At 40.2% G+C, this 13888-nt stretch overlaps 1 protein-coding gene across 1 annotated transcript; it reads left to right on the top strand.

Moving 5' to 3' along the window:
- The first annotated feature begins 10150 nt into the window (after window positions 1–10150).
- On the top strand, window positions 10151–11521 carry LOC135709629 (proteoglycan 4-like). The gene has a single exon (XM_065232013.1). It carries the CDS (start codon window positions 10186–10188, stop codon window positions 11347–11349), a length of 1164 nt encoding a protein of 387 aa, XP_065088085.1. The 5' UTR covers window positions 10151–10185; the 3' UTR covers window positions 11350–11521.
- Window positions 11522–13888: the final 2367 nt, after the last annotated feature.

The raw sequence follows: 13888 nt of genomic DNA, 5'->3' as shown, positions 1-13888 counted from the left end.
TAGTAGTAGTTACGTCAGAATTTTACATAAAGTTGATATGCAAGAGATAGAAAAAGTTATAGACTATATAGGCATAGCAGTCACAGAAAAAGTAACCGATAACAAAATACTTGGACCCTTAATTAAAGCAAAACAAGAAAAATTGGGTAATACTTACAAGAAACTTAAACACTTGGACGTTAAAAGACAAAAAAGATGGAACAGCTTAGGAACAGCGTGGAAATACATTTCTGGAAGCCCAGATGCAGACGATTTAAAAATTATAAATACCACTACTAATCTGTTAATTGATCAAAATGATAAACAAATCCAAATAAACCAGGAATTCGAAGATAGGATAGCAAACTTAACAAAAAGCATATCAATATTAGTATTTGATCAAAATTTAATAGCAAAGGAAATAATAGATGGATTCGATTCAGTAAACTTGTTATTCAACATAGACGAATTGATTAAAATCAGTTAGAAATTATTGAAGAAGCAATCACCTTAGCTAGATTCAGCATCCCAAACAGCCGACTCATAACCAACGAAGAACTTCAAGCAGCACAACAATTCATAACAGACAATGGCCTCCAGATGGACCCTCTCGACAACGTTTTGGATATAGCCAGCGCATACGTCATGCACAACAGAAATTCCATAGTTTACGCCTTGAAAATTCCGCGAATTAAAGATGTCAACTATGAACTAAATTACATCCAACCAATAGTTAATAATGGTTCACGAATATACCTTCATTCAAATTATGTTCTAACAGGACCAAAATCATGGTACGTCAAAACACAGTGTCCAAAGATACGAAATTTCTACATCTGCAATAACCCACAACTGAAAGCACTAGAAGAATGTGCCCAGCAACTGTTAAATGGAAATTCAGCAACATGCCCTATGGAAAGGGTATACGGAAACGATATTATAAAGAAGGTTAATGAATTTAATATCGTTGTAAGCAATGCAAATTTGACAATGTCATCAAACTGTTTGGCTCATCGTAAGCAACTCTTTGAATCGTTCCTCATACAATTTGCAAACTGCTCTATAAAACTAAATGGAGAGGAGTTTTCCAACTGGGACACCAGCATACCAGCCAGGTCATTTATTCCAACTATTGGATTGAAGGTAAATTCATCAAAGACAATAGATCGTATTCCTTTAGAATACTTACAGATGTACTACGTCGATCACCGGGAGCATATAAAAAAGCTCAACCTGACAACATCAAGTTTACAAGGCAACTTGGGAACGTTGAAGTGGCTATCGATTGGATCATTCTCAATAACCACACCAATCATTTTCGGAGCTATATTCGTTTGGGCTATAAGGAAATTGGCATCAGAATGCGGCAGAAATAGAAGCAACCCACTAGAGGAGGCGAACGTACAGGCGGAACAGGAAAAGGAACGCAGCTCTACTCCACCCCCCAGGCGACCGAGGTTAATTCCACAGTAGAAGAGGACCCCCAAAGACCCAGGACATAGCAGCAGAGGATCGTGAAAGCCGAGGACGGCTTTCCAGTCGACGGGGAGTAGTTAGGAAAATCCTGTTAGTTGGATTAGCCAATAGCAGCAGTTGGCGCGCAATCCAGGTGCATCACGCCATGGATTGCGCCAATAGGAAGCCGGTAGGGTAGAACAGCCTAGTAAGCACTTTAAGTGCATAAATAGGTAGTGAGCAGGTGGTTCGCTCTCTTTCATCATCGAACAGTTAGTGTACTCGGTTTAGTTTCTAAGTGAATAAAGTGTGTTAAGTGAAGTTTTAGCTTTTTAAAAACCTAAAACGTAACGAACGATCCTTAACTCTAATTTCGAGAATTTAAGTTATGAATTGAATCACAGCGGATAGATTTTTTAATCATTACTTTGAAATTTTGATTGGATAAAAAATTAGCACCAAAACCAATCTCGCAGCCCTTTAGCCTAAAGCCTCATTTTTGCGAGCTCACATCATGACTGATTTCGACTGTCACAGCGGCACAGCACAGCACACTATGCTGAGACCACTCCGCCAATTTGTTATTTATTCTAATTTCAATCAAAATTTTAATTGCAACCACATTGTGTCCGAAAAACGTTCTCCTCCGAACTTCTCAGCGTGATAGTGACTGCCCGGCAATTACCAATCCCATCAACAACCATAACCGTAAAAGCTGACGACGGCTATGGCGATGGCAGAGAGCATTCGCTAATCTCTCAATCATTGCCATCATTAGCTTCGACAGTTTTAGCGGTAGGCATAGCAATAACAAACAATACTCACTTCAGTCAGTCCAGTCGCACGCGCTCGTTTTGAACTTCGAAAGCCTATCAAACATCAACGGGCACGTCATCAACAGCATCCTGCCAGAACCGCAACTGCCCGGGTGGAATCGACTCGTTCTTTCCGCTCGCCCGCAATCGACTGTAATTATTCAAAGTCATAAATTAATTAAAATTTAATGCCAAAATTAAATTGACCCGATAGTATAGCTTGCAGACCTCCCCCTCCCCCCTCCCTCCCACCAACGTTTCGAGCGTCACGTGTTCCACCTATAGTCAGGAGGCACCATCACATCGCATCCTCGCCGATGTCTTCCAATCGAAAAATGGAAAATTGGCTGGAAAATGATTTTTACTAGCTGCAAATTTGGTCATTTGTTTTAAGTGTCTTCATCAATGGAGTGGAGTGGAGTCACTCCGTAAGCGCCAATCCGTAGCCAATGACGGCTTTTCAGCTGGCTTCAGATCCTATTATAATATTTAATAATCACGCTCCGTCACAATCACCCTGTTGTTGCTCCGGTACGGTGGTCGCTTCGAATCCGGAGATCTGAACCTGGGACTTGATGAGACAAATTGGAACCACTACTGCCGTCGTCCAACATGTTATTATCGTCATTGTTATTGTTATGATCGATTATTAACACCCTCATAGCCGCATATTGCTATCCGTATGGCTATATTTAGGTACCCCTCGGCTATCGGTAGTCAAGTTTCAATACAAGTGTTTGCTAATTTTCACTCAATTTTAGGATGTTTGGAGTTCGTTAGTGATTGGGAAAGCAGTATGTAATAAAGACCTAAAAATCTTAAATAATTCGCATGAACCCGACGATATGTCTATGCTATAAGTAAGGTGGTGACAATCGAACTCACCTCACTTACAGCATAGACATATCGTCGGGTTCATTCTATGCTTTCAAAACTCAAAATGTATCCTGGTGATAGATGAAGTAGCCGGCGTCGGTGGTGTAGTGGTAAGCACGACTGCTTTCTCACCCCAATGGGTCTGGGTTCAATCCCAGCCGACATCGGTGGGATTTTTCTGAGGCATAAAAATCTCTGGTCACGTCTTCTTTGGAAGGGAAGTAAAGCCGTTGGTCATGTGTGTTGAATGGGTGCGATATCCTACGCAGGTGTGGAAGTTGCCTTCCTGCACATTCGATTGCCGTCAATGGATGGCAATCGATGTCCGTCGGTGATTGGCACTAGATTGCGGAACAGAGACCGACGTTAAATAAAATAATGATGATGATGAAGAAGAAGTGTCTCTATTCAACGTCTCTGGTGTCATCCACTCGGCGAACGTACCTTTTGGCCTGCTTCTTTTTGGGGCTTATTACGGATGTCACTTCACGGTGAAAACTTGTCACTTGTCGTCATGGTGAAGTGATTCCTATTTGATTTGTACGGCAATCACGGTTCTTATACTGAGTATCACTTCCTTATCACCGTGTAGTGACACCCTTAATAAGGCTCTTTGTTTTTTATCCGGCAAACAATCCTGAAATGATTCATTCCTCCGCATTCCAGAAATTTCTTTCCAAAGGCAGGACATTTGTTTTGCTCGAAAACCGCTGTCCCAGGCAAATCGACACCGCTTCTCCATCTTCTTTTTGGCCGTCACTTTGAAGATATTTCCTGCTCCTTCTGCTTGACGTCATCATTTCGTACTACTTGGCTAGCTCCTCGATCTCTTGACGTTCCTTTCCTTTTTTCACCATTTCGGCTACCGCTAAATTCCCTGATTTGAGAAGTTCCTTTCGCATTTGATGGTCTCCGATACCAGCAATCATCGAGTACTATAGCACTTCCTCCTGCTGAGCTTCGGTGTATCCACAATTCTTCACTCTTTTTCTCATCCTTTTTACAACATCTTTATTTCTTTCTCCGTCTTCTTGGCAAATTGTGTTGAACTCCGCTCTTTCTACTCGTACGTCTTGCTGTGGAACCATGTGTTCTCGCGCTGCCTCCAAGATTGCCTTCTGTGCTGCAGTCAAAGGAAGCTCGTCAATCAGCATAACTGCATCTGGTCCCATGATGGCCATCAACGTTGCTGTTTGTTGTGCCGCCGGCTTCGTTGTCAATTCTTTAGTTACAGCATAGTACCAACAATCAATTCGAAACTAACGGGTTGAAATTGGCTCACTACTTGACTAGCCTATTGATCCCAAGCAAATCGATTAACGAATCCCATTCTAGTCAAAATTCTAGTACTACACAATGTTTGTTTTGATTCGATTTCTTGGGACCGAAGAGAGTACCAGAGCTGAGCCAAAAAGTTGAGCACGTTATTTCGGGACCTTCTAGTCTTAGAGTTACCTCTATGATAGTACTTCCACTGGAGCTTGAAGATATTTATAACTTCCTCGCTATCTCCATCCAATCACAGAGGTGCGGGAACCGGAATGTTCGACATTGCGAGATTATGTCACCGACGCGAGTCAAACAATCAACAATTCTCAGAATTACGAACCGGAATCATTCGCTTACACTCCACGAACACGCTTTTTTTTCGATTCACACTAGAGAGAACTCCGAATTTTACGCGATTTTCATGGAATTATCTTAAACGCTGTCCAGACTGGAGAGTTATAACATAGAGGTAACTCTAAGACTAGAAGGTCCCGAAATAACGTGCTCAACTTTTTGGCTCAGCTCTGGTACTCTCTTTGGTCCCAAGCTAAGCGATTCACCCCTCGAAATATAGGAAAATCCACTAAGCCCTCATTTTATCTGTCAAACTTTCATAGTGAATCAAAACAAACATTGCGTAGTACTAGAATTTCGACTAGACTGTTCGACTAGGGGTACGTTAATCGTTTGCTTGGGACCAATAGGCTAGTCAAGTAGTGAGCCAATTTAAAATCGTTAGTTTCGTATTGATTGTTGGTTATAACATGTTATAGCGCTATCTTGATGGTGGTTTCTGTGTTGCAATTATTTGACAACCAACATAACACTCACAATCACATTCATCGCAAATAATCTTTTAGTTGGGAATGTGCTTGCATTTGTCATGGTGGCGCCACTGAAGCATTGAGCAAGCCACCTCATTTCGAACTTATCAGTGATGCCAGTTCTTTTTCATGTCTTGTTAGTAGATGTCAGCTCTTGCAAATGATAAGAGGTCAAGGCATCCCACTGGAGACACATACCACATCTGACGAATACAGAAAAAAAAAGTTGTTTGTTTATTAATTTATTTGATTCGGCTCAAACGAATTAACTTTACAGAGCCGAAGATTCTTGGTGACTAGACAATACATCTTAAAACTATAGTCAAAAGGTACAACACAATAAACACTTTATCTTCCGCTATCCAAAAAACCTCCTCCATCAGAACTGGAGCCGCTTCCAGTGGTTTCCTTATATGGCAATTACGCCATCGGGGGGCAGAGCGCTTCCATTGCAGCAATGGACGCAAAACGTGGGCAGCACTCACACGCTCATCACGAAACGGTTGCTTTCCAAAATCGACGACGCATCGACCTAAAGAACTGCTGATGAAGAACAATGAGGAGGACCACACAATGGTTGCTGCCGAGAAAACAGACGATCGCGTGGCACACATCGAGAGTGGCCTGCTTTTGTCGACAGCCGAGTGAATACTGAAAAAAAAGATGTTGATTATTGTATCAAAACTGCTGCACATTAGTCATCCGTTCCTAATATTACGTTGTACGATGTACACAGAATTCGAGAACAAATCATGTTAATGACTGTAACATTCTATCAATTTTTACCAGCTACTGATGTTCAATACTTCACCATGAATATCATTGAATGAAACATATTAATTTTTTCTTCTGTGTACACATTGAAATGATGAGCAGTGGTAGAAAGGTCACTAATAAGTGATGCATTACCTAGTTTAAAAACTTGTTTTCAGCAAAAGAAAAAGCACACTAAGCAAACAAAACAAATCCCTAAAAAAAGTCTTAGCTTCTGAATTTTTTTCCTACGGATTCGTATTTCTGCAGAATTCAATCAATTCGAAAATTTCGTAGAGCCGACATCACTGACTTCCATTTGTTTTGTTTTTATTCAATACAGCTGACGCGTTGACAGAACGAGGGAAAAGCAATTAGTGAAAAAATTGCATGCATGAGGGATGCTCCGGTTGCAAAACATTGCTTGGGAATGTGGATGATAGATGGTGCTAGTGCGCATGGAAAATACGCTTGACGATATTTTTTGAAGAATTTTCTTCTAAGAGTTATGTCTGTTTGTCTGTGTCTGTAGTCTGAACGTACTATTACAATACAACGTGGTGTGGTGTTGTTACTCTAGCATGCACTGATTTATTGACAGCTGAGATGGGGTGGCCAGATTATTTTTTTCACTATCGGTAGCTTCTCAAACCTTTATCGGTAGTTATCGGTAGGCAGTCTTACATACTTATAGCATAGAGGTAACTCTAAGACCACTGGGTCCCGAAGAAAATCATTATTATTTTTGGCTCACTCAGAACCAGAACAACGGTCCCAAGCAGTCCCAAGCTATTTCACTCACCCCTGCATGTTCTGCATGAATCCACACACCCCTGATGTTATCTGTCAAACTTTCATAGCGAATCAAAACAAACATAGTGTAGTAATAGAATTTCAACTAGAATAGGGTACGTTAATCGTTTGCTTGGGACCAATAGGCTACTAAAGTGGTGAGCCAATTTAAAATCGTTAGTTTCGTATTGATTGTTGTTATAACTCTCCAGTCTGGACAGCGTTTTAGACTCTGAACCATTTGGTGGATTATCATAAATTTTGGTTAAAATTTGAAAGATGGAAAGATATCGATTAACCCTGCTATCCGAGCGTGGTTATTTCTGACAGACAAGAAGTTAAATGTTGACAACCGTGGCTGAGTTCTTCTCGAAAACTTGTCAATCGACAGCACAGGGATTTTCGAACATCAAGAATAACTTTCGAAATGTCACTTTTAACCACGAGTTAAATTTAACTCGGCAAATGGTTCACAGCCTTAGTTTTTTTCTACCGAGCTCGGCTGTGCAAATTTGTTTGCTGAAATTCAGCTAAGCATTATCCGAGACTCAGCAATCAAATGCCACTTTTGCTGAGATCTCAGTGCAACTTTTTTTGCCGAGATTTGCACAGCCGAACTCGGTAGAAAAAAAAACTAAGTGTGTAAGAAGGCTTTCCCGATACTTGAAACCTTTGTGATGAGGGGGGGAGTCTGCTCCAGAACAATATACTGTCCGTCAGTTCCTCTGCTATAAACAAGAAATACTGTGAGGGAGAGATGGGCGGAGAAAGCAAAATACAATTCGGCAGCAGGGATTTGTACCTAAATTATCTTGCAACCGTTGCTAGAAGCTAGCGTTTAACCTGACTTTTATTTTTGATTCGATTTACGTAAAAAATAATAATTGATTGCATCGCAATATTTTACACATTTCTTGGTGCCATTAATTAACAAACTTGAGAAGCACACGAAACATAAAGGTGATTGAATTTCTGTTCGATTACAATACTCTCAACTTTAATCTAGTAAAAATAAGAAATCCTCGGAAAAAATCTAATGGTAATGTTCGATTGGCTCAGATTTTGACAGTTCATTTGACTCAAAACATTCTTTCCGCCCTCTCTCCCTCTGAGTATTTCTACTTTAAACGTGTCGAAATCAGTATGTAAATCAGTAATGGTAACATACACAGCAAAAAAGTTGTTGAATATTACATTGAAACTGCTGCAACCAGGTCAATCCATCGGTTGTGTAATATCACATTGTACGATGTACATCGATTTTGCAAACAAAATTACATCCATTGATGTAATATTGTATCTGCTTTTTGCTATTAAATCATTATTTCATACATCAGCTTGAATTACGTTGATCGATATTACATTTTTTTTGCTGTGTATAGGTATTGAAAATTTTTCAAGATTACTAAAAATCTGCGATTCTCGGTAGGAAAAGTGAAACATCGGTAGTTTTTAACCTTTCGTCTGTGAATCGGTAGGCATCCCGAAAATCGATAGGACTACCAATAAATCGGTAGGTCTGGCCACCCTGTATTGATGAAACTCATAGGGTGGTTCATAAAACACTTAAACTAACAGGGTGATCCAAATACAACACCCTGAACTTCTACGAAGTTTCCAGAACTATTACGAAGTTCCCTGAAGTCATCTCGTTTTAATCTTTCACCACAATGATTTGTGGATAAACTTTCTATCTGTACTTACACACTTACACAGCAAAAAATAATTTTGATATCACGTCAAAGTGGATGCACTACAATCATGTCGAATATATGGTGTAATATTACTTGCTAAAAAGTACAAAATTATCATTAATACAATGCATGAACTGACATTACGCTGCTTTTACTGCATTTGTTTATTCATGTGGTCATAAAAATTACATGAAATTTTCGACATGATTGTAGTGCATCCACTTTGATGTGATATCAAAATTATTTTTTTGCTGTGTAGAAAAGATTACCGTCTCCGGTAATTTTTACCGAACTTTCAACAACTGAACTGTTCGGTAAAAGTCGGGCATTTTAATTCATTAGTTTTAAAGCTTCAAAACAAGGTAAACTCCATTCTTTAAGCAAGACTGACAGTGTTTTGAAATTAATATTTAGTGTGTATGTGAAATTTTCTATGTTACACACACTTGGATTTTTTTTACCGAGATGGGCACCACCGAGCAGCTCGCCATTTTATTTTGCTGGATTCCAGCAACATAAAATGCCGAGCTGTTCGGCGGTGTCCATCTTGGCAAAAAATCTAAGTGTGCAGCAACAATACCACTTTAGTGGGCAGTGTGCAGCAACAATACCACTTTAGAGTTGAACGTAGGAAAATAATATTATTTTGACATACTCCATCAGCTGCTCAGCAAGCTACATTGGTGTACTTGGCGCCAAGAATAGGGCAACAAATCCAGGCTACTATAGTGCAAGAAGCAGTAAAGCCTTGAAATCAGTCGATTGATCATATCAGAAAGTTATCGGCTTAGAGCAACCGTACCAGTCGTTGCCATTTGCGGCACTATTTTACTTACGCACAGCGTTTCCATTTTGGCTTGATCACTCCTCTCCACACCGGTCGTTGCTATCAGAGTCATAATTTAAGTTACCGTTTTCCACACCGGCAAAACAAACTTTTGACGTTTATTCAAAATAGCAATCGTCTGATGCGTTGCTACCGGGTTGCTAAATTTATGAACTCACTACTTCCCAAGGTGCGGATTGCTATTTCCCCCACCTGAATAGCAACCTCCGGTACGCAAGTAGCGTTATGGTAGAGGTTGGTAAATGTGCCTTATTTACTCATTGGTACGGTTGCTCTTAGAAAGCAATTAATAACTAATGAATAGCAGGCTGTGCTTGTGAACGAACGTCACGTTTATTTTTGCTGTTCTAATTTTTTTCTCCACTTGGGTGCTGCTCGAGTGATATTTTTTTTTCGATATCAATACTTTGGCTTTACAACTAGAAGTCAAGCTAATAGAGATCTGAAATGCAAATTACTGATCCTGCCCGATAGTCATTCATTAATGCACAAATCTCGCTGTCAGCGGAAGTTTCTTGTTTGAAGAACATGTGTGTGTCCAGGGCGGGTTTACAGTGAAACTTCTATGAAAACAGCTCTTATCTTTACAACACCACTTCACGCTACTTACTCATATCGGGAATGGGCCTACCTTGTAGCTGTTCATGCAGTTTTAAGACTAGAGAATTACTTGATTAACTTCACTTTAAGTGTATACACATAGTAAAATTGTTATCTAGAAATGATTCAAATTGCTTATCAAGCTTTGCAGCACTCTGAGAGATGCTTGAAATTAAACGGACGATAGGCACCTGCCCCAATATAAAGGTAATAACATTAAAATCATCTTCAGTAGTGCTCGGAAGATCTATTTACGAAGTAGTCCTGCAACAGTTTTCATCATGTTCAGAATCTCCTTAATTTTGATCGCTTGTATCGTTGGAGTCTTTGGAGTCGGTCAGAGATGTCCTGATCAGAAAACATACTCGCAGACCGTGTACTTATTGCATCCGACAAATTGTGGAAAATTTCTTACTTGTGTGTGGGGTAAAGCAGTAGAACAGGACTGCCCCGCCGGTCTCCAGTGGAACGGTGCTGGAAATTACTGTGACTGGCCGGAGAACGTTGGCTGCAGTTCAACTGTGGAGGAACCAGGTTGTGTCTCTGGAGCATTTTCACCCCACAAAGAAGATTGCAACAAGTTCTATTTATGTGTGTTTGGTAAACAGTGGGAGCTGAATTGTCCACCGGGCTTACACTTCAATCCAAGTGCCAATGTGTGTGATATTCCAGATCACGCAAACTGTCAGCCGCAAACAACTACAACTGTTGGCACAACAGTTTCAACTGAACCAACAACTACGGATGAGCCTGAATCCACGACCCCTGAAGTTACGACAACTTCGGCTTCATCAAGTGATACTCCTACCGAAACTGAACCAATAACTACGGATGAGCCTGAATCCACGACCCCTGAAGTTACGACAACCTCCGCTTCGTCAAGTGATACTCCTACCGAAACTGAACCAATAACTACGGATGAGCCTGAATCCACGACCCCTGAAGTTACGACAACTCCAGCTTCATCAAGTGAAACTCCTACCGAAACTGAACCAATATCTACGAATGAGCCTGAATCCACGACCCCTGAAGTTACGACAACTTCAGCATCGTCAAGTGAAACTTCTACCGAAACTGAACCAATAACTACGGATGAGCCTGAATCCACGACTCCTGAAGTTACGACAACTTCAGCATCGTCAAGTGTAACTTCTACCGAAACTGAAACAATAACTACGGATGAGCCTGAATCCACGACTCCTGAAGTTACGACAACTTCAGCATCGTCAAGTGAAACTTCTACCGAAACTGAAACAACAACTACGGATGAGCCTGAAACCACGACCCAAAAAGATACGACAACTCCAGCTTCATCAAGTGATACTCCTACCGAAACTGAACCAATAACTACGAAACAACCTGAATCCACGACACAAGAAGATACAACAACTTCAGCATCGTCAAGTGAAACTTCTACCGAAAATGAACCAACAACTACAGAATAACCTAAATCGCTGTCCACTGCATCCAACCAAACTGAACGATGGCAATTCTTTAGTCGAAGGCAGTCGCGGTTAGTCGTATGCTTATCAGCTTTTTCAGAAGCCTATTTTTATTTGTCACGCCCATATTTAGGAATATTATCTTATATTATGTTATATATACAGGATATACCGCTAGCTAGCTCAAATTTTATTTTTCAAAGACGATGGTGATGAAGTTTTTTTTGACGTAGGACTACGTCTGTGATTTGTATATGGGGGTACACTTTGTGAAAACCGAAAATGGAACATGCAACAAAATTATGAAAGATTTTGAACGTTAATAACTGCCCCTGGACCAATTTCAACAATTTTATCACCAATCGATTAAAAATATTTCTACGCATCTGTTGAATTTAAGACTTTATCATTCTTCGAAATGTCACTATTGAAAATTGCACGAATGTGCAACTGTTGCTATGATAATTAAAATTATCACCGATTGATTGAGTGAGTGGTGGTGTTCTCCAGTACACAACGAAAGGCTTCCTGCCAGCAGCTAGCTATCAAGGCTGGCCTCAACCGCTGATCGGATTCAGTTCCAATCTCCGTGTGTGGTGGTGTCCGGTAGTCAGCATCAGTAGCAGCGGTAGTAGCAGTGCTTTCGGCGCGTGGCGTTGAACATCGTTCTCCAGTACACAACGAAAGCTGCAGCCCACATGAGCATCCATAGAAGGATGAAGAAGCCGCACCGCTATTGATCGGAATCAGTTGCCCTTTGTGAGTCGGTGTGGGCCATCAATGCCACACACTTAGAAATACCTAATCTTACACGTGACGGAATCCATTTTTGACTTAAAGGATGAGACGTAAACCAACATGTCATGTAAAATTAAATGCTCCGAGACTGAAAAGTTCGAAAATACAAAACACAAGCTCCTGCTGCAGTTAACAAATAACATTTACGATATAAGACCACGTAGTCCTTCGTCACCATTACGTACAATCCCATATGGCTGTCCCTTGTAGTTTTTTCATCTAGTTTGTTTATTTGGAAGGCTCAACCGTGTTAGCTTTACGGAGCCGATAGTGAATTGTTCATTGTTTGTAACGAAATTTACTTAATTCTATGTCTAGTAGGAGTTGGGTCGAATACTCACGACTTACCCGAGGTTAGAGGGGCACATTGTCAATGGATAGGATCAGGTTAGGAGCTTGAAGGTGAGGTATCGTTGTCTCATCAGAGTATTGTTCCCAGTATAAACGGTAGTGCGGTTCTAGATTCGTCTGGAGTTCGACCGGCTATGGTGACCAGTGACAACCCTTATCCTTAGATGTTTAAGTGGTTAACTGTAGTCATCTTATGTAACTGTCATCCAGTGTGGATGTTTGTACAGTGCCATTCCCGTTTTTGGCAATACATGATATATGTCCTCCCTGCTGTTTAATAAAATCATCGAACGCTTTGTTCCATTTCTGGTTCTACATGATCGTTATTTAAAGATTAGAGAAGTTTGGCTTTCTGCAAAATTGTACAGAAAGCATTAGCACAAATTTGAGGAAATAAATTGCTGATCAGTCAGTGTTACTGTAAAAATAAAAGATAGTGCCCACACAATATTAGGAACTTGCTGTCTGACGACATCTACTGATTTGATTTTGAACTATAATATGCACTTCCAGATAAACCTTGTCTATCTGATCACGCGCCTGCATAAGTTTTAGATGAACAGTGATATTTTTTTTGACAACAGGATCCATTACATTTGAATAGCTTCATGCCGTCAGGCTTGAACGATTGTCAGACGTAATGGTTTATAGTGATGCAAGGAGCCCGGTGGCCCAGTAGCAACCGATTTTGTCAGATTTGCTACGTAATAGAAGTGTTTTTCGCGGATTAATAGGAAGTGTGCTTCTTCTTCTTTACAAATTGATCTGTAAATCTGTATCTCTTATGCATCACGAACTAGAGTGGACATATCTTGTTATTGTTTTCCATTGAATGTAATTTACATTCACTGAAAAACAAAAATGGGTTCCGTTCGCTCTGGTTCATCATGCATAAGAAAAACAAAAAGATTAGATCTCTAGGTAGTCCCATTAGCTTCATAATTTTTTTAGAAACTTTCAAAAAATTCTGAGTAATGAAAGGAAATGCCGAGAATTTTAGGGAAGTTTTATAAAAAAAAAATTGTGGGAACAAAAGGGAAGATCCGAAAACTTTTGGAACATTCTGGGAAGTTCATTGAAGCTTCATAAACTTCAAGGCGGTTTTATTAGCTTCAGCAAAACTGCAGGAACTTTGAAGTAGTTTTAAGAACTTCGGAGATATCCTGAGAATGATTGGAAGCCAAGAGAACTTCAGAGAAGTAGAGAGAGAAAGAGAAATATTGTTGAATCTTTAAAGAAGTTCCAAGTAGTTCAGAGAACCTAGGTCTAGAGATCTTATGGGATTTTCGGAGATCTCAAGAGTGGTTCCAATGATTTCAGGGAAGTTTCAAAGACATTATGAAGTCCACATCAGTAAGGAAGAGCGTCTCAATAAATTCAAGACATATCCATT

Source organism: Ochlerotatus camptorhynchus, unplaced genomic scaffold (assembly GCF_037179485.1).
Source record: "Ochlerotatus camptorhynchus isolate MF236.1 unplaced genomic scaffold, CSIRO-AGI_Acam_v1.1 ptg000361l, whole genome shotgun sequence".
Lineage (NCBI taxonomy): Eukaryota > Metazoa > Arthropoda > Insecta > Diptera > Culicidae > Ochlerotatus > Ochlerotatus camptorhynchus.
Note: the sequence above shows the minus strand (reverse complement) of the source record. Positions and strands in the feature narration are given on the sequence as shown.